The 25,776-nt window shown below is 36.8% G+C and overlaps 2 protein-coding genes across 3 annotated transcripts; one reads left to right on the top strand and one right to left on the bottom strand.

Moving 5' to 3' along the window:
• Positions 1 to 17,158: 17,158 nt before the first annotated feature.
• Positions 17,159 to 20,502, top strand: LOC103408374 (probable ADP-ribosylation factor GTPase-activating protein AGD6). Of its 2 annotated transcripts, none has more exons than XM_008347226.4 (4): positions 17,159 to 18,158; positions 18,259 to 18,348; positions 19,392 to 19,893; positions 20,091 to 20,502. In XM_008347226.4, the coding sequence occupies exons 1-3, from the start codon at positions 17,334 to 17,336 to the stop codon at positions 19,890 to 19,892; spliced, it is 1,416 nt and encodes a 471-aa protein (XP_008345448.3). In that variant the 5' UTR covers positions 17,159 to 17,333; the 3' UTR covers position 19,893; positions 20,091 to 20,502. The 2 variants fall into 2 exon arrangements, with proteins under 2 accessions (XP_008345448.3, XP_070676713.1); XM_070820612.1 differs by having other exon boundaries at positions 17,184 to 18,158; positions 20,088 to 20,502.
• A 72-nt stretch (positions 20,503 to 20,574) lies between these two features.
• Positions 20,575 to 24,478, bottom strand: LOC103433391 (cation/H(+) antiporter 20). The gene is made up of 4 exons (XM_070820611.1): positions 24,050 to 24,478; positions 23,719 to 23,917; positions 22,567 to 23,381; positions 20,575 to 22,057 (listed from the first exon to the last, which is right to left on the bottom strand). The coding sequence occupies exons 1-4, from the start codon at positions 24,227 to 24,229 to the stop codon at positions 20,936 to 20,938; spliced, it is 2,316 nt and encodes a 771-aa protein (XP_070676712.1). The 5' UTR covers positions 24,230 to 24,478; the 3' UTR covers positions 20,575 to 20,935.
• Positions 24,479 to 25,776: the final 1,298 nt, after the last annotated feature.

The following is a 25,776-nucleotide window of genomic DNA, read 5'->3' on the forward strand; positions in this document are numbered from 1 at the left end:
AAACAAGTCAGCACAAATCATCCAAATAACTGCACAAGTTATGCAACTTAACACGAAGTCCTAGAAGAAGAACTACTCCTCCAAAATTAGTGCTCTCATAAGGCAACATGACACCCCCGTAATACCTAGATGTGAAGATGGAGAAAAAGATATAATATCAACACAAAGTGATAGGGTGATACATACGTGCAACTAGGAGATACGCAGATTTAGTGGTGTCAACATAAGTGATGACAAGGTCGTCATATGGTAAAAACCTGAGAGATGTGATTGAGATGATTTCATATCAAAAATAGATAAGAGCATTCCTTGCAAATTGACAATCCCAAATGACCTAAGGAGCCTAAAATTTTTCACTTTTCTAACGAGAACCAATTACTTGACAAACAAGGAAACATGTCCATTTAAAAATTATTTTGTGCAAGAGCACTCAACAATGTAAAATCCTTACAATTGAACTTGTATTCAATTAAGATTTTAAGATAGTTCATTAAAATCCTTAGAAATCTGGGTGTATTCAATTGGGATTTTAAAAAGTTTATAACATTCTAGATGTATTCAATTAGAATTTGTTTTAAAGAATTTAAAACGTTGAGGAATTTGAGGGAATCAAAGAGATTTTGGAATGTATTTTAAGAATTCACAAATCTCAACTCTTCTCCTGATATTTCGAGATAATTGAATCAAAATTTTACATGAAATCTTTACATATCAATAAACTCCATCAAAATCCATGAATTTATAAACCCATTAAAATCCCTCAAAATTTCAATTGAATACACAAAAGTTGAGTAAGTTGAGGGAGTTGAGAGAAATTGACAAATTTGTAATGTATGGGGGTATATTCAATTGAGATTTTAAGGGATTTTAATTCTTTTAATAAATCTAGGGGTATTCAATTAGGATTTCAAGTGATTCTCTGAAATTCTAGATGTATTCAATTAGAATTTTAAGATAGTTTATTAAAATCCTTAGAAATCTTGATGTATTCAATTAGGATTTTAAAGAAATTTATAACATTTCAGGTGTATTCAATTAGAAATTGATTTTAAAGAATTTGAGAAAGTTGAGGAATTAGAAGGAATTGGAGAGATTTCGTAGTGTATTTTAAGCATCCACAAATCTCACATCTTCCCATGAGATTTCAAGGGAATTGAATCAAAATTTTATATGGAATCTCTACAAATCAATTAAACTTTATAAAAATCCATGGATTTATAAATCCATTAAAATCTCTCGCATTCTCAATTGAATACATCCCCCGTATTTTAAGCATTCACAAATATTATCTCTTCTCTTGAGATTTTGAGAGAATATAATCAACTTTTTACATGAAATCCTTTCAAATCAATTAAACTCTATCAAAATCCATGAATTTATAAATATATTAAAATCTTTTAAAATCTCAATTTTTTTTATACGCTTAAAATCTCAATTGAATACATCCTAAATTTTCCGATTGCTTTGCTTTTCTCATTTCCTTAGCTGCTAAGTGTACATACCAAGTCTCACTTTCTGTCTATCCGAACACTTTTGATTGTAATTTGATCATGTTATTGGAAAAGATGAAAGCACATGTCACCCATTCATCAAAGTGCAGTTATTTCCATCGTTCATTAAAAATAGAGAAGGGTGTAGGGTGGTGTTGGTACACGGGAAGATGCAGAACTACAGGCAGGATGCATGTGAAGGTACTTCTAACCATTAATTCATCCGTCACCCCTCCCATCTTACTCACCTCCTTCACGAGGCGAAAGTGTTATCAAAGAAAATGATTTTCACTCTTTTTAATTTCTCACACGGTTTTTCTTATTTTTGTCCAGAATAAATCAAACAAAAAGTCCTTGCTTCTTTTTCTATAAATAATATCGTTTGTTCAAAAAAATAAATCAAACAAAACGAATTGTAAGAATTAAACAAGGGTGGATAAAAAGCTAAAAAAGTGTGCATATGTATACCAAGAAGAGCTTGGCTCCTTAAGGTTAAGGGGGAGCTATTCTTGAGTCCTCAAAATACTTCTTGACCTATTCACATAACTTCGTATTTATAATTGGAACCGTTTATATTATGAATGACTCTGTAAATATCATATTTGCAAAAAGCTAATTAAAACTAAGATTCTTTAGCAAATCAATTGTAGCAAATAAATAGACGTTTCATAATACTTTTACCGAATTCGTCCATCTGTTTTTATAAAGAATGATGACGACATAGGTGAATAAAGTTGAGATTTCACTATACAACCAATTGACAATATGAAAGGTAATCCTACTACTTATAAGCACATACAAGGTATCTTATTACCTGATGTTGTACCCTCAACATTCGAAATCATCTGCTAGGCAATATGGATCCGATCAAAACTCCGATAGCAAAATGTATCTGTTTTATTAAAGAAGGTCCTGAATTTAAATTTTATGGACGAAAATTGATACATGCATAAACATTACATACTTATCAAATTCTTTGATGGGCAAGACAAAAAGAAATGAACGGTACATTCATTGTCAAGCGTTGCTATAGCTGTCTGTACACATTTAAGATGCCATCATTGACACTCACTTTCAGTCCTTTGAGGGTCAGTAAAAGTCCATATGGTATCGTTTGGTATGCAGACGGGACGGGACGGAACGGAGAGTGAAGGAGCAAAGATGTCCTCGGATAGAAACAAGGAGGAAGAAGAAGGAGACAGAGAGGTTATAAATTTGTGTTCCACGGATGTGAAACGAGTCGTTCCAGGGAGTGAGGTGGAACAAAAATTCACCCAAAACTCGTCCTATGGAACAACACGTTCCACCTGTTTTAGGCGCACCAAACGTGGGACGGAACGTCTCGTCCCACTCCGTTCCGTCCTGTCCCACGTACCAAACGGTACCTATGGGAATGGACCCTGCAAAATAGAGTAAACAACAGTGACTGCTATAAGGGTGCATTTGTTTGCACTCACTAGCACTCACTAGATTTGACTGGATTAACTGGCAAAGTAGTCCCGTGTTTGTTACACGCCGAGACAAAGTTTAATGAGACTCGCCCCAACTAAACTAGACTAAGCTATTCGTTAAGGGGTCTTAGCAAAACCCCCCGAAATCGGTCAAACTGCTAAGCCCACTCGTCTCCGCTTTGCCCTCCTCACTTCGCCCCTCCCATCTACCAACTCCCTACTTCGCCCCTCCCATCTACCAACTCCTAACTTTGCCCCTCTCATCTACCATTTTTCAACCCATATCCAGCAAAATTCAAAACAAAAAAGGCAAAATTTTGAAATCTTTCCATTTTCAAAATCATATCCAAATCCAAAATTCTAAACAAAAAAGCAAAAAAAAAAAAAAAAAATTTACAAAATCATTGTGCGTATGAAATGCATAACAGTGCTCTAATCACACATGCACCAAGTCCTGACTCCTTTATCGCAGACCTTTGCCATTGACGCTGGAGAAGCAGACTCATGAATTCCCAGATGACCCAAATTTTGATTCGAGTTCTGATTCACCAATTGGGTCTTAGAAAAATTAGGAAGAAAAGAGGGAGATGAATGGAGAACAAAAGGAAGAAAAAAAAGGGAGATGAACGGAGAACAAAAGGAAGAAGATGGAGATGAAGAGGGAGAGGGACGAAGAAAAATTAGGAAGAAAACAGAGGGAGAGGGGCGGAGAAAATTTAGGAAGAAAGAGGGGATGAACGGAAAACAATTAGGTAAGGAAGGAGGTTTCTAGAATGAGAAAATAGATCATAATAAAATATTACTAAATATTTATTAAATAATATAAAATATTAATAAATATGAATTAAATAATATAATATTAGAATTTGTTATTGGTCTGTTCCTTAGTCCTGACACTACACCGAACGTTTCACTAAATCAGTCCAACTTAGTCTAGTCTAAGCCAGTCCAGCTTAGTGCCTTAAGTAAGTCTACACACCCTAAATGTATAGAGAATGACTAATAATTCGCCACTATTAGCTGCCCATACCCAAACGATGAGGAGAAGCACTTGGATGTCACACAAACACAATAGGAAACCAACATTAATTAGGGTTCATCTCTTGTATTTTTCTTTACTTGTAAGTAAATCGTATTATGATTGAATTTCCTAGATAAAGAGTTCGAAATTAATTTATTTATTCACCCTTTAATATAAATATATCGTTTGTACGAAGAAAAAAAAACATTATTTTCTTTTCTAGGAATTTTCAAATGCAGTTTTATTATCCAATGTAATTTGAAACTTGAATTTTAATAAAATAAAAGTTGGATTCGCACAAACACATTAGGAAACCACAATGAAAGACTGCAGCCACAAAATATTGACTTCTCTTCTCGATTGGTATAATTGCACCTCCACATTTTAAGTCAAATATAACTTCGTTATTTTTTAGATTCGAGATATCCTAAGTAAGAAAAAGAAAAAACTACCCGCATCAGAAATTTTGCTCGAGACTTAAAATCCAACAAATACAACCCACAATAAACAAAATTGTAAGAAATGTTATAACCCTAAATCTTTATTACCACCAAAAATCAAAGCAACCACATCATAGAACTTATCACATATCATCATAAAGAATTGTTTTGATTAATGGGTTAACGATAATGTGGTTCAAATTCGTTTTTGGCGAGAATTGAACCTAAGACTTTTCACTTGCAAGTGAAGATAAATATCACTAGACTGTAGTACTAAACGACGTACTTCTATTTTAAATAGACCTTAAATGAAGAAAGATATTGAGAGCATGCTAGTTTGTATGAAACTTTCTATTAAAAAACTGTTTTTATGAGCAAGGAAGTTGCCCCTTGTCACTGTTGTCAGGCTTTGATTAAGTATTTAAATCAGCATTCTATCTAAATCAACGACTACATTAATCGGGTTTAAATCAACGACTCCATTTGGAATTTTCTTTTGAGTCAGTTTTAATAGCAATTATTGAGATTAAGAGAGACGTCAAGTTCCAGGAAAAAGTTTTTTTACACCTAAAAGGTGTCTCTGGACACCAATAATTCAAAATTTTAACACAAAATTCCTAATTTTTATTATCTTTACGCTAGGGAGAGATGGTGGGCTTAACTTCATAATGGGTTAGCAATAATATGGTTCAAACTTGTCTTTGGCGTCGAACCTAAGACCTCTCACTTACACGTGAAGTGGAATACCAATAGATCATAGTACTAAGTGATAGAAATTTCCTAGTTTTAGAAACATAGTTTCATCCAATAAAGTATGCGTTTAAAGTTGGAACTAATATATCTACCAGTCGAACAAATGCTTTTCTATAACTTAAGCCTAAACTATTCGATGTTTTTAATTGAATCCGAAATATAAGTATTATACAACCATATACTTAGTTTGGTGACTCGTGTACTTGTAACTATGTCACATGGAGCTACTCTTCTTGACCTATTCACGTAACTTCGTATTTATAATTGAAACCGTTGATATTATGAATGACTATGTAAAAATCATCTCTGCAAAAAGCTAATTAAAACTGAGATTCTTCAGCAAATAAATAGATGTTTCATAATACTTTTACCGAATTCGTCTATCTGTTTTTAGTTCATCTGTTTTTATAAAGAATGATGACGACATAGGTGAATAAAATTGAAATTTCATCATACAACCAATTGATAATATGAAGGATAAGCCTACTACTTATAAGCACAAACAAGGTGCCTTATTACTTGATGTTGTACTCTCAACATTCGAAATCATCTGCTAGGCAGTATAAATCCGATCAAAACTCCGATAACAAAATGTATATGTTTATTAAGGAATGTCCTGGGTTTAAATTTATGGACGAAAATTGATGCATGCATAAACATTACATACTTATCAAATTCTTTGATGGGCAAGACGAAAAGAAATGAACGGTACATTCATTGTCAAGAGTTGCTATAGCTGTCTGTACACATTTAAGATGCCACCTCTTCTTCTTTTTTTTTTTTTTTTTTTTGGGAAACCATATAAGATGCCACCATTGACAATCACTTTCAGTCCCTTCAGGGTCAATAAAAGTCCACATGGGAATGGACCCAGCAAGACAGAGTAAACAACAGTGACTGCTATAAATGTATAGAGAATGACTGACAATTCGTATCTATTGGCTGCCATACCCAAACGGTGAGGAGAAGCACTTGGATGTCGCACAAACACAATAGGAAACCAAAATTAATTAGGGTTCATTTTGTGTATTTTTTTTACTTGTAAGTAAATCGTATTAGGATTGAATTTCGTAGATAGAAAATTCGAAATTAATTTATTTATTCATTCTTTAATGTAAATATATCATTTGTACAAACAAAAAAAACATTATTTTCTTTTTTAAGAATTTTCAAATGCAATTTTATTATCAAAAAATTTATTTGTTATGTAACTTGAAACTTGAATTTTAATAAAATAAAAGTCGGATTCGCACAAACACAATAGGAAACCACAATGAACGACTGCAACCACCAAATATTGACTTCTCTTCTCGATTGGTATAATTGCATCTCCACATTTAAAGTCAAATATGACTTAGTTATTTTTTAGATTGGAGATACCCTAAGTAATAAACCTAAAAGAAAAAGAAAGGGTAAATTACATAGTAGCCCCTCAGGTTTGAGGTCTATTGCAATCTTATACAACATCTTTAAAACATTTCACTTTCATACCTCAAGTACTATTTTATTTCAATTTCATACAACCGTTACATTTTTCATCCATGGATCTGTTAAATGTTGACGTGGTTGCCACATATATGCCATGTGGCTGCCAAATGTCTGCCACGTGGCAAATAAAATAAATTTTTTTTTTTTAAAACCTGAAATTGGAAGAAGAAGAAAAAAAAAGAGAGAAAAAAAAGACCAAACCCCTGACGTGGCTGCCACATATATACCATGTGGCTGCCAAATGTCTGCCACGTGGCAAATAAAATAATTTTTTTTTTTTTTTAAAAACCTGAAATTGGAAGAAGAAGAAAAAAAAAGAGAAAAAAAAGACCAAACCCCTGCAACCCAGAAGAAGAAGGAGGAAGAAGAAGAAGAGAAGAAGAAAGAGGAGGAGGAGGAGGAGGAGGAGGAGGAGGAGGAGGAGGAGGAGGAGGAGGAAGAAGAGAAGAAGAAGAAGAAGAAGAAGAAGAAGAAGAAGAAGAAGAGAAGAAGAAGAAGAAGAAGAAGAAGGAAGAAGAAGAAGAGAAGAAGAAAGAGGAGGAGGAGGAGGAGGAGGAGGAGGAGGAGGAGGAGGAGGAGGAGGAGGAGGAGGAGGAGGAGGAGGAGGAGGAGGAGGAGGAGGAGGAGGAGGAGGAGGAGGAGGAGGAGGAGGAGGAGGAGGAGGAGGAGGAAGAAGAAGAAGGAGGAGGAGGAGGAGGAGGAGGAGGAGGAGGAGGAGGAGGAGGAGGAGGAGGAGGAGGAGGAGAAGAAGAAGAAGAAGAAGAAGGACCGAACCCCCTGCAACCCAGAAGAAGAAGGAGGAAGAAGAAGAAGAGAAGAAGAAAGAGGAGGAGGAGGAAGAAGAAGAAGAAGAAGTAGAAAAAAAAAAGGACCGAACCCCCTGCAACCCATAAGAAGAAGAAGAAGAAGAAGAAGAAGAAGAAGAACAAAAAAAAAAAAAAAAAGGGACCGAACCCAGAAGAAGAAGGAGGAAGAAGAAGAAGAGAAGAAGAAAGAGGAGGAAGAAAAGAAGAAAGAGGAGGAGGAAGAGGAAGAAGAAGAAAGAGGAGGAGGAGGAGGAGGAGGAGAGAAGAAAGAGGAGGAGGAGGAGGAGGAGGAGGAGGAGGAGGAGGAGGAGGAGGAGGAGGAAAAAAAAGACCGAACCCAGAAGAAGAAGAAGAACCGAACCCAGAAGAAGAAGAAGAAAGAGAAAAAAAAGTGTAGCAGACAGGTTTTTTAAAAAAAAATTAAAAAATTGTTTTATTTGCCACGTGGCACACATTTGGCAGCCACGTGGCATATATGTGGTAGTCACGTCAGCATTTAACAGATCCATAGATGGAAAATGTAACGGTTGTATGAAATTGAAATAAAATAGTACTTGAGGTATGAAAGTGAAATGTTTTAAAAATGTTGTATAAGATTGCAATAAACCTCAAACCTGAGGGGCTACTATATAATTTACCCAAAAAGAAAAAACTACCCGCATCAGAACTTTTGCTCGAGACTTAAAATCCAACTCATACAACCCACAATAAACAAAATTGTAAGAAATGTTACAACCCTAAATCTTTACTACCACCAAAAATCAAAGCAATGACGTCATATAACTTATCACATATCATCATAAAGAATTGTTTTGATTAATGAGTTAACAATAATGTGATTCAAATTCGTTTTTGGCGAGAATTGAATTTAAGACCTTTCACTTATAAGTGAAGATAAATATTACTAGATTGTAGTACTAAACGACATACTTCTATTTTAAATAGACCTTAAATGAAGAAAGATATTGAGAGCATGCTTGTGTGTATGAAACTTTCTATTAAAAAACTGTTTTTATGAGCATGGAAGGTGCCCCTTGTTACTGTTGTCAGGCTTTGATTAAGTATTTAAATCAGCATTCTGCCGAAATCAACGAGTACATTAATGGGGTTTAAATCAACGACTCCATTTGGATTTTTCTTTTGAGTCTGTTTTAATAGCAATTATCAAGATTAAGGGAGTCGTCAAGTTTCAGGAAAAAATCTTTTTACACCTAAAAGGTGTCTATGGACAATAGTTCAAAATTTTAATAGAAATTTCGTAGTTTCATTATCTTTACGCTAGGGGAGAGAAGATGATCTTAGCCTCATAATGAGTTAGTAATAATGTGGTTCAAACTCATTTTTTACGAGAATCGAACTTAAGACCTCTCACTTACATGTGAAGAAGAATACCAATAGATCGTAATAGTAAGTGGTAGAAATTTCCTAGTTTTAGATACATAGTTTCATCCAGTAAAGTATGCGTTTAAAGTTGGAACTAATATATCTACCAGTCGAACAAATGCTTTTCTATAACCTAAGCCTTAAGTATTCGATGTATTTAACAACAATTGAATCCGAAATAAAAGTATTATACAACCATTTGGTGACTCGTGGTACTCGTAACTAACTCACATGGAGCTATACTTTGAAATTACTGTAGAGGATTCTGAAAACAAATTATATTTATTTGTTGAATATTGCTTCCTTATATACATCTGTTTGATATTTTATTGTGTTGATTGAATATTGTTTTGGCATACGATTACTGAGTTCGAATTCGAATTGGATGTGAATTTCTTATTGCTATATGGAAAAGGAAATGGAAATTTGATAGTTACATATGTTGTGAGAATGTGTTGGATTATTGAGAAGGGGAGTTTGGGAATTATGGTAATGTTTAGAAACTTTTGTGTAGTTGAGTCAACTTTTGATAGGTACTAGTCATCAAGTCAGTTTAAAGTGCACATGATTTTTATTAGGTAACTTACGACTAACGACAAAGAGTTAGGTAAGACGACTAACAAAAAGGAAAACGTGGAATGACAAGTTATATATGGGTGTTAATTAGTTTATATAATAGAGCTTCCAAACCACCATCGGACATGCATGTTTGTTTGTTCCATTATATGAATTAACGGGAATCAATAAGGCCTTTCATATTGCATTCACACGTATCATTTCATATGTGCTTTCGAATTTTTTCTCTCTGATAATCAAATTTTGTTCATTATCTAAGTGAAAGCATGAGGTCTCTACTGAGCTTATTAAGCTCACGCTAACTAAATTTTGTAAGTATACAAACTAGGATATTCAATAGGGTAGGCCGAAAGAGGTCAAATTAGTTAGAAAGCTTGAACTTTTATTATTTCTTGTATCATGTAACTTGGTTATGTTTATTAGAGGAATTGATTTTCATTTTTTTTAAGTTTCCTTTTATTTTATTGAATTAGTTTGCATTTCGAATTCGGGGCTTTACCAATCCTGGGTCTGGGGCGGGACAATAATGTTGGCTATATGCCATCAGTTGGTTGGTGGCGAAAAGGCTGAAATCGATTAAAATTCAGTTTTAATTTTAATTTTTAGATTTTACAAATTTTTGTTGATTAAAATTCAGATTTTGAAATCGATTAAATTATATGAGAAAAATTGTGAACTCATGTAAAAAATTTGATAAACGAGTGTTCAAAGACATCTTTGGGTGTAAATAGATTTTTCCTATCCTTTTGAATATATACTAATTATTAATAGAACATTTTTTGTCAACCCAAAACCATGAAAATACTAGTATACCCTTCAATGCATAACTAAAAGAAAATATCCAAAAAAAGAAAAATCATGGTCATTAAAGTATTTTCGTACAATCTTTTTTTTCTTTCTTCTCTCACTCACTTATCATCAAAGCATGTCTCTAATTTAAAACGTCCCACTCCACGTCTTCTCCTTCCTTCTCTCTTTCACATTTCTCTCAAACTTATCTTTTTTCAATATATATATATATTAATCTCAAATATTCACACACAGTGTGTGAGCTTTGTGTAGTTAAAATAATAAGTTTTGTTATTGGGCCTAACCCCATTCATACTTAAAGAAAATAAGAGGACCTAAAATAATCTACTTGTCCCGTGGTGGCACTCCTGATCAAGGCCCATTTTAGTATATTCTAAAAAATTTCATCCTAAACCCTTACAAGTATTCTTTTTTCTAAATATAAAAAAATTTAGAGTACAAAATAAGAATTTTGGAGTGCCTATAATAATTTCCTATTTGTTATCCCTCAATAATTATTCTTATTTTTTTTTTCTAAATATAAAAAATTTAGAGTGCAAAATGAGAATTTTGGAGTGCCTATAACAATTCTCTATTTTTTATCCCTCAATAATTATATAAAGAATGGAAATCGATTGGATTCAAATAATATTTATGTTTTGGTGGTAGGGTTATTATTTCACATCTTATCATATGAGTCAATAACATGGTTGATAGGTTCAATTTTTGGAATACATACTTTTTAAGAACGTTTTAGAATATAGTAATAAAAAAACAAATATTTTTGTTATAATTTAAATGGAATAATAACACCACCAAATCATCAAGTGACTAGTTTTTTTTTTTTTTTTGTCAATATCAAGTGACTAGTATTTCGGTACACTTCAAAAAAAAAAAAACAAACTTGTTGATATGGGATCTCCATCTATTTTCTAAAGGTATCATAACAACTAAAAATAACAAAATGCAAGTGGCTTGTAGCTCTATTGGTTAAGAACATTCGCCCTTGCATCCGAGATCCCATGTTCAAATCTCTCTCTCCATAGTTTAGATAAATTTAATATAAATTATTCTATCATTTGTAAAAAAAAAAAAATTAAAACTAACAAAATGTTGCTAATGTTACAACCCGTCCTAAATCAAGTTATATATTTTATCACCGAGCATGTAAAATGACAATAATGCCCTCATGATTTAGTGACGTGGATGGATATATATGGTTTTAAATTATTCCCTCGCTCACGAAATTAAATGGTGCTCGACATCACGAGCACGTCGACATGAATTAATAACGAGTATGGGTTTTCTATTTTTCGGGTTGGTTATTTATTATTTGGACCCATTTTTAGGGCCTTAACTCAATGGCCCGATTAAGGGCCTTATTACTCCCTCCACCCGTACCTTTTTCCCCCTCATTCCAGAAAATTCCTTTTCTCCCTCACACTCTCCCACACCTCTCCTCCTCTCGATGATCTCGTCCCCGACATCACACACACGCACATACATATTTGCACCTACTGCAACTATCAAAATTTCTCTCTTTCTTCCTCACACCCCATACTCACCCTTTCTCACCCTTTGGAATTGTGTAGTTTTCGTATGGTAACTTCGTCGGAATCTTGAACCTTTCGACCAAGGTAAGTTTGGAATTTCCAACCTCAAATCCTTCTCACATTGAACTCCTAGTGATGTTTTTAATCTTAAATAAAAGGTTTGTGGGTGATTTAATACAGATTTCATCTCGGGGAAGAATTTCCCCAAATTTGTGGAAAGGGAAAAGTGGTCGTTTGACCATTTTCGGACCAAATTTCCAACCAACTCCGGTTCTCCGTTGGGTCTCTTAAGGGTATGATTCTCTTCTATACATTTTTAACTTCAAAATGGCTTTAGAATCATCAAGTTTGGTTTAGTATCGAACTAGAAACTAGCTAGGAAAGTTAGGGAAAAATTCCAGTTTTCTGGAATTCTTGGACCCATGACCATTTGGCCACTTTTAGACCACTTTTCCGGCAAACCTTGTCTATTTCACGACCCCAAATATAGATCTATTCCATGCATTCCTAACTTTACTTAGGCTTTTGAATTATGGATTTTGGTTGATAATCGAGCTCGAAATGAGCTCTAGAAGTCTTGCGTTCCAAACTGCAAAAGTGCAGATTTTCGCAAGGAGGAAGAGGGGAAAATAAAAAAGTTGTTGGGCCAGCCCAACCTTTAAACCATTTCAAATTGGACCTAAGCCATTTAATTGGTTTAGGCCTTATGTTCAAAATGGATTAAGTCCATTTAGTTTAAGTTGGGTTTTACACTTAAACTAGATTAAGTCCAAAAATTATTCTAAAAATATGAGGATGCTTGTGGGGTTGAGTAGGTCACGATGGTATATTCAAACACCCTAATTGAGAGAGGTATGAGAAATTGATCCTAGGTTTTGTATATGTGCTATCGAATTAACGTTAAATTAGTTGTTTCACATATATAGGTGGGACGTTTCCGGAGGATGAGCGTAGCCAGGCAAGACTTGGGGACTACGACCTAGCTATACACTAGTGAGTGGGCTTTTGGTTTTCAGTATATACTTATATACTTGGTATTTTTCCCAGAAAATGTGCTTAAATGAAATTATGTTTTGAAATACCATGCCTATCGATTTATACTTAGATTATGAATTAGTATAGTAATTGCATAGGTCTATGTTCGACGTTATGGATGCTCAGGTAAGTGTCAGGTGAGTTGTAGATTATTTTGAGATGTAATGAGAGCTCATAAACCTGTACCCCGGTGTTAGTGCTCCCGCTCATAGGTGGTTCCGACTCGTAGGTGACCCGCGATTATTCGCATAGTCTTCACATGATCATAGCACTTGAGTGTATTTATTTACACCCAGTCCTGTCGTACAGACCACTATGGGTGGTTCCAACTCGTGTGCAAGTATACTTGTTGAATATAGGGTCGACCGTACATGCCACTTTAGGTGGATCTAGCTGATATATTATTTCTCATGAGTTTATTTCACCTGAGTCACTTATTCTGTTATTTTGAGATATTTGACATGGCATACTTATGAATATCGCTTTTATGAGCATGGTTTTGAGTTATGTATATATTCTATTTGATCGGGAAATTATACAGGTTTTACGGTGAAGGGTTACTACCTTTGATAATTGAAATGATTTTTGAAAAGCTTTGTTTTTGCCTACTCACACTTTCTGTTTTGCGCCCCTCCAGGTTTTAATTGCTGAAAGTTTGTATCGATAAGGATTCTTGGCAAATCTCAGGATAAGTGGCTACTTCTTAGGGTATAATCATTATCCACTCTACTGTACTTACTTATACTCTAATGACACGTGTGAAGTGGGTTCATTCCCACTTACCAGCGCACTCTGGTATTTAGGCACTCTTAGGTTTAAATTTATTCACATTTTCCCACACCATCACACTTTATGGCTTCGTTACCTTCCAGGTGTCGACCAGCACAACTCGATTAGGAGTCCTAGTGGATGTTCCGGGTCGGGGTGTGTCAGCTAATAACATCAATGTGCTCATCAACTTGGTCAAGAAATCCATATAACCCAATATAACCATACTATTCTCCTCTCTGTTGGTGACAAATTTCCCATGCGAGTGTTTGTAACTCTTGTCAGTTTAAAGTGTCTTTCAACACCTTAAGAAGGCATAAGGCTCTTTTAAATGAGTTGTTAGTTTATGTAAGGCGTGCCATTATTGGTTAATACCAACAAAAAATTGAATGATGTTAGTATTTGATTGTAGACTTGTACAACAAGTAAACTGAACTTCTAATCAAAAGACTGTGCCATGAATGGAGTTAAAATATACGTTAAGTTCTTTTCTATGCTTTGTTCTATAAAGGACTTCAAATATTTTCTTTACGTATGCCAAATGATAACCACACACTAATTGGACCTTGGTTCAACTCAGTTTGCAACTCTTTATGTAATTACAGAATACATGGCAAACTATAGTTTATATTAAAATAAAAAAGACATAAAAGGAAATGACGTCAAATACTCATTAAATATCCAACAACAAAGTATACCTCAAAAAAGAAATACAAAATACAAGATATCGGGCAAGTTTAGACCTATTCAAGCAAGTTTTCTTGTCAGTCATGGAAGTTTTCGCTAATAGCTGATCAAGTGCTTTGGAATGAAATTTTTCTTACAAGAATGTGATACTACATGCAATGGAGCAGAACTTAAAACATAAATACAATTATAAAGGTGTAGAACTACAAAAGGAATTTGTAAAAGGTAAGCTGCAAACCTTTAAAGTCTCTTTATGTTGTGAATTGAGTGTCATTGTCTTATGCACTTTCTACCATCTTATATAGAACAAACCCTTCTTTCCCGTTAAAGCCTTTTACTCCGAGAATAAATTACCCTACTTCCAATTGTTGATGTGATTACTGATAGAAGATAAAAATTTACATTGCAAATTGAGCTTTCATCATCTCAAACCACTGAAATGCCATCAGAAAGCGGCGTTTCCTTTGTTAAATTGACTGGGTTAACTGCACAGTTTAAAAGGGTGTTTGCCCAAAATGTCACGTGTAAAGTACTTTTGAATTTCTTAAACTTGTCACTGTTCATTTCTGTAAAATTAAACACCCATTGCGTTTAACTGATAATAACAAGACTGGGCCTCGATCAGGCCCAATGCATACATATTTTATGTCCACTCTCCCTTATGTGCTTCACGAGCTGCCCCGTGTTAGTGTATTCCTGCTATTACCGAAAGCTTTTCCAAAGTCTGAAACTTTACTTTGGTGGCGTGCCTGCGATAGGCAAGAACGGGGAGATTAGCCATATCCATATGATCATAAAGATGCAAAAGATGGAGAGACTGGAAAGAAAGTCTGTCCGATAACCTTGACGACGGAGATGTAAATATGGCAGATGGAGCATATCGATATTAGTTGGTGGGGCTCTAAGGTGGCAGTGGCATGCTGGGCAGGTCTGTGGGAGAGGACGTTGAACAAGGTCTGTGGGGATCTGAGGTGGTAGTGGCATGCTGAGCATATCGATATTTGTTTCTGGTTGTCACGATAGCTTTTTGTGCTATCATATGTACTATGAACTAGTTTCTGAATAAAATATTTTTCCTACAAAAAAAAAAACAAGAGAACGTATTAAATATTTTTATTATATTACTATATCACATGGTCTAAAATATTCATAATATCCCGATATTTCTATCGAAATTTCCTTGTTTTTTAACTACCGATATTTTTTTAGACTACCGATATTTCCGATATCATCGATATTTTAGACCTTGCTAAGTCACTCATGTATCTTACCATGCAATGTATAAAGTGTAAAATATTATACTAATTCATTATATATAAATGATTATAGTGTGTTTAAACTTCTTTCATTAATTACTACATATTTTCTACACTCACAATGTTTGCCAGCTCGCTATATAATCAACTTAAATCAGTTATATCTATCATGCAATGCATTTCCTTCCAATTTTTTGTGATAAACTAATAGATAATCGACTAAATAAACATCCTGCAAAATTTCAATAAAAATTTTCAAGTTTTTCTTACAATTTCCGTGGTTTTTATTCAATTTTTATCGATATCGATAATATCCCGATATTTCCATCGAAATTTCCGTGTTTTTGGACTACCGATATTTCCGATATCATCGATATTTTATACCAAAAGAGAGACAATTGGTTCAGTCTTTTGGAACCACAATCTCAAGAACACCATGACATACTACACCATTTTGTAGGGAATGAGAGTTAATTGAGTTGGTAAGAATTGTTCTCTTTACTAGATTAAAGTTTAGGTTCAAGTTTCATTGTCGGCAATCCATCTTAGTGAACAATCTGTGAAAAAAATAAAAGAAAGGCTAAAACCCCCTATGCAAGTCCTCAAAGAGGTTTGTTGTCTATCCTATCAATCGGATGGGTAGCCTCCCCTCCCCTAAATTTCATGAATAAAAAAAACAAAAGTACACTGTTTTGTAAGGTATTTGGTATATTTTGTATGGTTTGGTTCAGTCAAATTGACAACTTAAAAAAATTTGGATTGGTCTTGATTGCACTGATTCAGTTACACAACCAACTAAAATCATTCGGTCAGCGATTATATGACGAACCAAGTTGTTCGATTCGTCAAAATTTCGGTAAAAGTTTTCAAATGAAATCATAGTTGTTGAAATTTGCTTTCTGCCTAAAAAATAAAAATATCATCGTAATACATATAAGACACATGTGATGCTACATTTATTTCGACAACAAAATAATTGAATGTTGAATGAAATGATGATGACTATTTCATCGATTTACCTTAGGTGAAAATCAAATTCACCTGTTCATCATGATTTCTTTGGATAGTGATAATTGCTTTGAATTATTTGAAGAGCGGTTTGATTAATCTTAGGTGAAAATCAAGTTCACCGATTCATCATGATTTCTTTGAATAGTGATAGTTGCCTTGAATTATTTGAAGAACGGTCTGGTTTAATCATTCACTTGCACCATGGATTAGAAGAAAGAAAAATAAAAAATCAAACTCTCACAAAGTACGTTAAGCAACCAATTAGGTAACTCGACAAAAACAAAAAACCAATTCAGTAACTTTATGTTGTTGAAAACAAATTTGGTAAAGTTCGTTATTTCTGAATTCATTAAAAAATAAAAAATAAAACAAAAAATAAAAACAGAAAGTAAAACAAATTCACCGCACGTGCCACCCTTGCGATATGAAGGAGATCCGTGCGTGAAACTGTAACACACAGAGAGACAGGAACGGTGGAGTCTGTTTAATCCAGCCTTTCTAATATAAAAAGAAACTAATGAAAACTTTTAGGTTTTAATGAAAATAATAAAATTAAAATGTAAGTGAATAGTATTATAAATAATTTTTTAAATAAAAATATCTTTAATATTAAAAATAAACAATAACAAAAATATTTCATTAAGATTATCATAAAAATGTGTGACGCTGTGAGTGAGATCCCCTAAAAACGTGAAGTAACGTTAACTCTCTTAAAACTTCCATCCAAATCAATCACGTGCGTATCACGTGTGACTGATTTAAAGGGCATCTCAATTTTTTGTTCCGATTTTTCGTACAATCCGATTAGATCGGACTTAGAGAAAAAATGGCGGCATCTCGTCGGCTCCGGGACCTGCAATCGCAGCCGGGGAACAAGATCTGCGTGGACTGCTCCCAGAAGAACCCGCAATGGGCCTCGGTATCCTACGGTGTCTTCATGTGCTTAGAGTGCTCCGGCAAGCACCGCGGGCTCGGCGTCCACATCTCGTTCGTCCGATCCGTGACAATGGACTCGTGGTCCGAGATCCAGATCAAGAAGATGGAGGCTGGTGGCAACGAGAAGCTCAACGCCTTCCTAGCCAGCTACGGCGTTCCTAAGGAGACGGATATCGTCACCAAGTACAATACCAACTCTGCCAGCGTGTACCGGGATCGGATTCAAGCCCTAGCCGAGGGGCGTCCCTGGAGGGACCCACCTGTTGTTCAGGAGACCATAGGGTTTGGGAAAAAGAAGCCGCCTTTGGCCCAAGGCGGCGGCGGTGGAAGTGGCAGGGGAGGTGGTTCTGGGAACAATGGTGGGTGGGATAGTTGGGATGACGACGGTTTTAGATCGTCGACCGATTTGAGGAGGAATCAGTCGACCGGTAACTTTAGAGGCCGTGGTGTTCATGGTGGTAGTGGTGCTGGTGGATATGGAGGTGGGATGCCAGCCAAGTCGAGGTCCACGGAGGACATCACGAGATCACAATTGGAGGCTTCGGCGGCGAACAAGGAGAGCTTTTTCGCAAGGAAAATGGCAGAGAATGATTCGCGGCCTGACGGGCTACCGCCCTCACAGGGCGGGAAGTATGTCGGGTTTGGATCGAGCCCCGCCCCTTCGCAGAATCATAATGTGAATGCGCAAGGCGATGTGTTGTCTGTTGTATCTCAGGTTGCATTTTTTATTTTTTATTTTTTATTATTATGTTTATCGTTGATTCGTGATTGTAGATGGAAATGCTGATAGTTTTCGGTTTATTTAATTTGAATAGGGTTTTGGAAGGTTATCTTTGGTTGCTGCATCGGCGGCTCAGTCGGCTGCAAGTGTAGTACAGGCCGGCACTAAAGATATCACTACTAAGGTATTTCTCTATTCATTCTTAATTTTGTCAGATGCTGGACGATCGCGCTGCTACTGCCAGGCATTTATATTTGGAAATGATTGAAATGCCATGTACTGCACAGCATGTTTAATACTTCCTTTGAATGCCGTCAATGGCATCACTTTGTATGCGTACTGTGTTTCTTTTGGCTATGGTGGTATATATTTGGCACCCTTTGTTCTATTAGTTTTGTTTTTTTCCTTTTCAAAATTCTCAATGTAGCTTTGTCAATTCAATATTGTACAACTTCATGATTCTTGACTGTAATGTGTGCTTTTAGTGGTATTCTTTGTTTTGGTTCGTGTACCCGACACTTGGGGCTTTGTTGTTTAACTGTGATATAATTTGCGCAAACATCACTTTTGAGTTAGGAAACTCTAGCTTAACTCATCACCATCACTGCCGCTACCACTACCACACTCATCACCATTCATCACCCCAATTAACAAATACCCAACACTCACAGTGGCGAAATGGATTCCCATTGGCCATCCCTATTTCTATTGTAATTGTCCAACCCCTAAATGTCCTGAGGTTTGAAAATATGAAGAAAAAAATGAATTTTTGGAGGGAAAAGAACATCTTTCATAAGGAAGACACATCTGGGCAGTTATGCATTTCCTTTTTTTCTCTTTCTTTGATTTCGTTTTACATATCTTTGAGTTTCAAGAAAGGTTTGGGAGTTTTCAGAGTTTCAAGAAAGGTTTGATAGTTTTCAGAGTTTCATGTGTGTGTGTGAGAGAAAGAGAGTTTGTGTGAAAGAGAGTGACCACTAAACATCACTTAAAAGCTCCGTTCCAGACATGTTTTATCAAAGTTTCCATGAAATTGTTCTAGTTGCATTTGTGTTATGTGGTACACAACATTTTCACATAGATTAATATTGACCATTATTTTTACAACAGACAGATAGACTGAAAGCTATATTTCTTCAATCACTGGTAATAATTTATATAGGCCTAAAGGTTAGCTAAATTTCTGAAATTTGATAATGAAGTTATATGATCAAACTTTTATAACAGGTGAAAGAAGGCGGCTATGATTACAAGGTGAATGAAACTGTTAATGTTGTCACTGCAAAGACTTCAGAGATTGGACAAAGGACTTGGGGGATTATGAAAGGGGTCATGGCATTAGCATCACAGAAGGTTGAAGAGTACACTAAAGATGGAACAAACGGGAAAGCTGAGAATAACTGGCAACGAAATGATAGTGAGCAGAATGGATACTATCAAGAGTTTAAACAGGAGAACAAAGAATGGAATTCTTCTTCCGTAGGGGGGCAATCATCGAGTGGGAATCTTAATTCTTACGGCTCTAGTTCTTGGGATGATTGGGACCAAAAAGACACAAGGAAGCAAGAGACTACTAAAGGAACGGGATCCAACAGCACTGATGGTTGGGCTGGCTGGGATGATGGCAAAGATGATGGATATGATAATGCTTACCAGAGTGCATCTATCTCAAAGGCTGGTCACAATGGGAAATCTGATTCAGCGTGGACTGGGGGAGGCTTTAACTAAGGTTAGTGTAATACGGGGAACTTATTTTCTGGTTATCTATAAGACTATAACCTTTTCCATATCTTACCTTTTTACCATGTTCCACCAGTATAAGAAGGCGTGTGTTATTTGTGTCTTGAATTGAATTTGGCTGAGATAGGTACCAATTTAGTTTGGAGTTCTTATACCTGTTTTGCGTTGTGTATATCATGCAAGTAGGAATCTCACGTGGTCTCAGCAAATACTGGTTGACTCATGTCGGACACAAATTAGAACTCAAACGGATGGATGCCAAGGGTGATACCTAGGACCTAGCTGATGGATATGGAATTTGATGGAGGCGGAAATTGTTAGCCGCTGGTGCTGACTGATTGATTGGTGATATATTGGAATTTAGATCCATTTCCATGGAAAAGACACTTGTTGAGGTTTAGTATATTTGCAGAAAAGTTTTCTTCTCTTTTTCTTTCATCTTGAAAAGATTTTTATGTAACTTATTTGGGATTTTCATCGTTTTCCAAAAGTTGTTTATATATGTACAACCATCAACAAGGAGGGTCATTGCCCGATTCAAAAGAGGTTCAAATTTGTTTGTGAGATTTGAGGAATGAAAATTTCCATTTGATTTGCATCTGTTTTTGTTTGTTATCCTTCTTTCGTGTTCTGATATGTGCTCGCCGTTTGAAATATCAGTCATTAGCAATCATCTGAACAATATTTATTTTCTGGTTAAATTATTGGTCGGGTAAAATTCTCACACTCCATACGTGTCTGGTTTACACGAGTAATTTACCTCTATGAAAAGCACCATGCGGATCCCCACACTGCTCGATTCTGTTCGTTCTATTCTACCGCTTATTTAACCATTTAACGCGAACACTGCTTATCGCATGAATTTACAACCCTGAACCCTACTTAGTCGAAGCTAATGACAAACTAAATTACATAGCGACAGTTAAACACCCTAAAACGCAGATTATTATTTCCAAATAGCTGATTCATCGTTTTTGGTCGTTGAATCCCGCCGTTGTCCAACTGCCTTTTACACAGTACAACAGCATCCCTCATGTGCGGGTTCTTGGTGTTTGTATCACAAGAACAGAGGACGAAATCCCAGGTGACGATGCTAATGTGTCTCCAATTTGTCCCAGTTCAGCATGCTCCAGCCGATGGCGAGCCAATTCAGAATTCTGCTGCTCCTTCCCCACGATAACCAGGTCGTATTCCCTACTCAGCCCTATACTCACCGCCGCCCCCGTGATGCCGCCTGTCACTACCTTCTCTATGTATTCCACTGATTCATTACACCTCCTCAACTCTGCAACTGCTGCCTCATCTAGTTCCTTCTCATGATTTTGCTCCAAGCTGTCCGTAATGCATTTTACAACTGTTACCATAACGGTTGAATGTGCCAATCTTCCACCAAATTCCAGAGCCTCCCGGTCATCAGGTCCCCCCAAGAACAAAATGCACACCCTCTTGGGAGTGGCGGCACCCCTCTCACGTCTGCTGCCAAATCCACGATCCACGAACAATGCCACTGAGCAATTTGCAGTACTTAAGACCCTCTGATTGACCCTTTTCCAGTCATCCCCCAGAACCTCCATTTCCTTCTCTTCCTCTCTTCTCCATTGTTTGTTAAAAGGCAAGATGACGAGGGAAACCGTCTTCGCCTCTGCAACATGGAGAATATCCTCTTGCATTGTGGACAACGCGGAGATGGCCGTTGTGTGGCGGGTGGTGACTTGACCGACTTGACCATACGCCTCAAACGCCGCAGGGATTTGGTCCTGTGAGACCCCTCGACATAAGCGGTTGATGAAGGGAAAACCATTTTTCCGAGCTCGATGTACCATCATAATGGACGATGAACGGTCGGTGAGCTCAACAAGATGCATCACGTAAACTTTGAGCGGCGATGAGTCTTGTGAGGCAGGTGCGACTGACTCGATGAGGTTGACGAGGGAGGGTACGCTTCCAGGTCCATGAACGCAAGCAAGGATTCGAAGGTCCTTTCGTCTGTGGGCGGGTTTGGTCGGAGAATGTTGTCCCTGTAAGAGACGGGGAGTTTGAGAAGCAATGACATCCCATGAGGGTTTGTAAATGGCCATCACTGCTGGAGTTGTCATGAAGGTGGTAAAAACTGCCATCAGGGTCAAAATAGCAAACATCTCATCGTTTAGAATCTGCAAAGCAAAATTTCCAAAAGTTAAATCCACCAAAGTGGAGTTTTCACTAAACAGTTAATCACACTTAGGAAGTGGATCTTCTTGCATCATATATAGTGGGTTGGTATAGATTCTGTGCACCAATACTCCATGTCTATCAAAATGCCTGAAATCTGTACGAAGGGATAATATTTTTTTTTTCTAAAGAGGAGTCTTTCTTCCTTGCAATCGTAACATCATTTTACTGTACAAATATTATAATTAGAATAATGTAATACTTTTATCAATTATCTAAAGATTATTTCTAGAAGAATTCTTGTGATTTGGATATTGTTAAGTCATTCATATGAATAGAAGGAATTAACTGTTTGTCGTGAGGATGTTACTTGTTACCATAATCGTTGATTTGTTCTGGACATAAAGATTACTAAACAGCCTCCAACTTGAATGGATATTTCTAGAGATGATGTTATAAATTGTAGATTAATAATATCACGTGACGGTGTTACAATCACACTTAAAATTACCTTTTTTTCCTTCCCAATGTTGAGAACAATGAGCTCCACCAAGCCTTTGGTATTCATGAGGACTCCCAGTGCTAATGACTCTCTTACTGGTATCATAAACAACATGGCCACCAGAAAAGTACCCAAAATCTTGCCAGTGCAGGACACAGATATGACCAAAGCCACCAACCCCCATGCCCTGAGCCCTTGAATTTTAGCAACATCAGTTTTTAAACCACTTGAAGCAAAATATAGAGGAAGAAGCAAGCCAGACACAAAATCCTCTATCCTTTTGGTCAGTCTGGCTGCAAACTCTCCCCCCTTTGGAATCGTTAACCCGAAAACAAAAGCGCCGAATATGGCATGGATGCCGATCATGTCTGTCATAAACCCGGATAACAGTACCCCGGCTAGGGTTAAGCAGATGTAAGCCTCATCCACTAGGTCATGATCGGATGAGCACCGTCTGGCAACCCAGTTCATGAAAGGTCGGACCAAAGTTAGCTGAAAAGCAACAAAACCAACGCCGGAAATGAGAACCCAAATGGACACTAAGGGGCTTTTGTTGCTCCCGCCGGCTAAGGCCACCGCCAATGCCAGCAGGATCCATGCAGCTATATCGTTGAAGGCTGCTGCTGCCATCGCAGTTTCACCGACACGAGTTGTGAGAAGTTTGAGCTCCGCTAAGATGCGCGCGAGGACAGGGAAAGCGGTGATGGAGAGGGCTACCCCTGTGAACACGAGAAGCTGAGGGTAACCGACCTTGTTCTCTCCGTGAATGACTTTTCGGGTAAAGAATGCGAGACCAACTCCGAAGAAGAAAGGGAGGGAAATGCCTGAGATTAAAGTACTAAATATTGCTGTTGGTTTTACACACAAACTTTTTTTTAACTTCTCACACATCTTTCTTTATTTATGGTCATCAAAATGAATAAATCAAACAAAAACAGTTTGACATAATAATTAAGGGAACTTTAACGAAAAGCACCCGGTACTGTTCATTTTAACGAAAAACCACATTTTTACACTAAAAAGTCAATTCTGGTACTATTCACTTTACCCTTTATTTTATCATTATCATTAAAACTCAAAGTTTTCAAACCATTTTTATTAGTTTTCCTAATTAAATATGGGTGTGTAAGATGAGAAAGTATTGAAAAAGTTAAACCATGCCTGCGAGTGCTATGCTGATGGCTCTTCTGCCACTGCGGCGAATCGAGATCAGATCAAGCTCGAGGCCGACGAGAAATAGGTAAAAGAGAAGGCCAATGCTTGCAACGGATTCGAGTATGGGAGTGCTCCATGAAGGGAATAAGATCTCCAAGAAATCTTTATTCCTGCCAAGTGCTGATGGTCCCAACAAAATCCCACCCTGAAATACACAAACAAATTGAAAGTATAGCGCACACTCATTTCGGTTATATACAAATAAACAAACGATGTAGTTTTAGACATAAACACAGATGGATGCACGACAACCAAAGGATCGAGGATATGAACATACTAATATCTCGGCAATGACTTTAGGTTGGCGGAGTGGCTTGAGAAGGAAGGCGAGGAAGCGGCTAACGAAGAGGATGAGAAGGGTTTGAACTATTAATAATGGAAAGGCATGGTGAAGAGGATTATCACCTTGCCAAGCTCCATCAGATGAAGTTCTCATGTTGGTAAAATTGAGTGCCATTTTGGTGGTGTCAATGTGTGACAATGTTGAAGTGAAGTGAAGTGAAATGAGCAGCTATGATTTTATAGAGAATATAAGAAAGTAGTAAGTGGTCTTAAGTAAAACCCACCACCTGATCACTACATATAAATAAAATTGGCTGAGAAAAATGATAATTGGTTCTCCCACTAGTTAATCCAGATTTGTTCGTTTATTGAGTTAATCCCAAAGAGGGAATGCAAGAACCCTCCGGTAGTGGTAGTGCCCCCAAAATAAGAGGGAATATGATCTGCAAATAGGCAAGGGAATGTGATCTGTGGGGCAATGGAATTGGGCACGTTTCATTTGAAATTATTCGCTATGATTTGCAAATAGGCAAGGGATACAGAAACTTTTATTTTCTCTGGAGGTATCACGCTACTTTGACTAGACGTTTTCTAATGGCTTGCATCAACTTTTGTAAGGCATACGTGAATTAGTTCTAGCAAACGGCCTGTGTTTGTCGTATTCGTGTCAAACCTATTATTCTAACGAGTTGTTGTAGACATCGAAATTTCGGTAAATAAATGTTGACCGATAAATCAAAGTTTCAACGCTCATGTATTACATAAATTTTACACGTAGCGTGTGTCTAAACAAAAAATCGAGAATCATCGGAAAAGTCATCAAACAGGACACGTGTCAACACCTGGCAGAAACGACTTATTTCATCTGGAATATTATATTCAAAATTAGGCCTTGGAAAATTCTATAAATAGAAGCCAATTTCATTCATTTAGGGGACCAATTCATATTACACCTTGAAGCTCTGAAGCTCTGAAACTCCGAAGCTCTCAAGCATCCAGGTTCCCGAAGAATCAAGAAAGCCTTCCTCGTTCTTTGTTCATCGTTCTTCCAAGATCAAGCCCCGACGGCCCTTGGATCAACAATCATCCACCTTCAAGATCAAGCCCCGACGGCCCCTTGAAAAACTTCCACCAATTCAAGATCAAGCCCCGACGGTCCTTGAAGAAAGTGTTCATCGTTCATCATCCGTTCATCCTAAGATCAAGCCCCAACGGTCCTTTGGATCAACAACGTCGACAAATCCACACATCCAACCGTCCTTCAACATCAAAGCCCAAAAGCCCTTAAAGATCCGTTCATCACCGTTCTTCAACATCAAGCCCAAAAGCCCCTTGAAGATCTGTTCATCACCGTTATTCAAGATCAAGCCTCAACGGCCCTTGAAGAAACACTCATCCTCAAGATCAAGCCCCAACGACTCCTTGAAGATCCGCTCAAAACCACTTTCAAGATCAAGCCCACGACCCTTGAAGAACGTTCATCCTTAGATTAAGCCCAACCGCCCCTTTGGATCAATCGCACATCCACAAATCAACACCTTACGGAGATCGAATCAGAGGATCAAATTAGAGAGAGATTGTAACCCAAAATCATCAAATACAAATATTATTTTGTGCACGTTGTTCTAGTCTTGTTTGTTTCAGGAAAAATTCATGTTCACAAATTGGCACGCCCAGTGGGACAATCTTTACCTCTCATCTCTTTCTCCGTTCAAGAAATTC

This window comes from Malus domestica, chromosome 04 (assembly GCF_042453785.1).
Source record: "Malus domestica chromosome 04, GDT2T_hap1".
Lineage (NCBI taxonomy): Eukaryota > Viridiplantae > Streptophyta > Magnoliopsida > Rosales > Rosaceae > Malus > Malus domestica.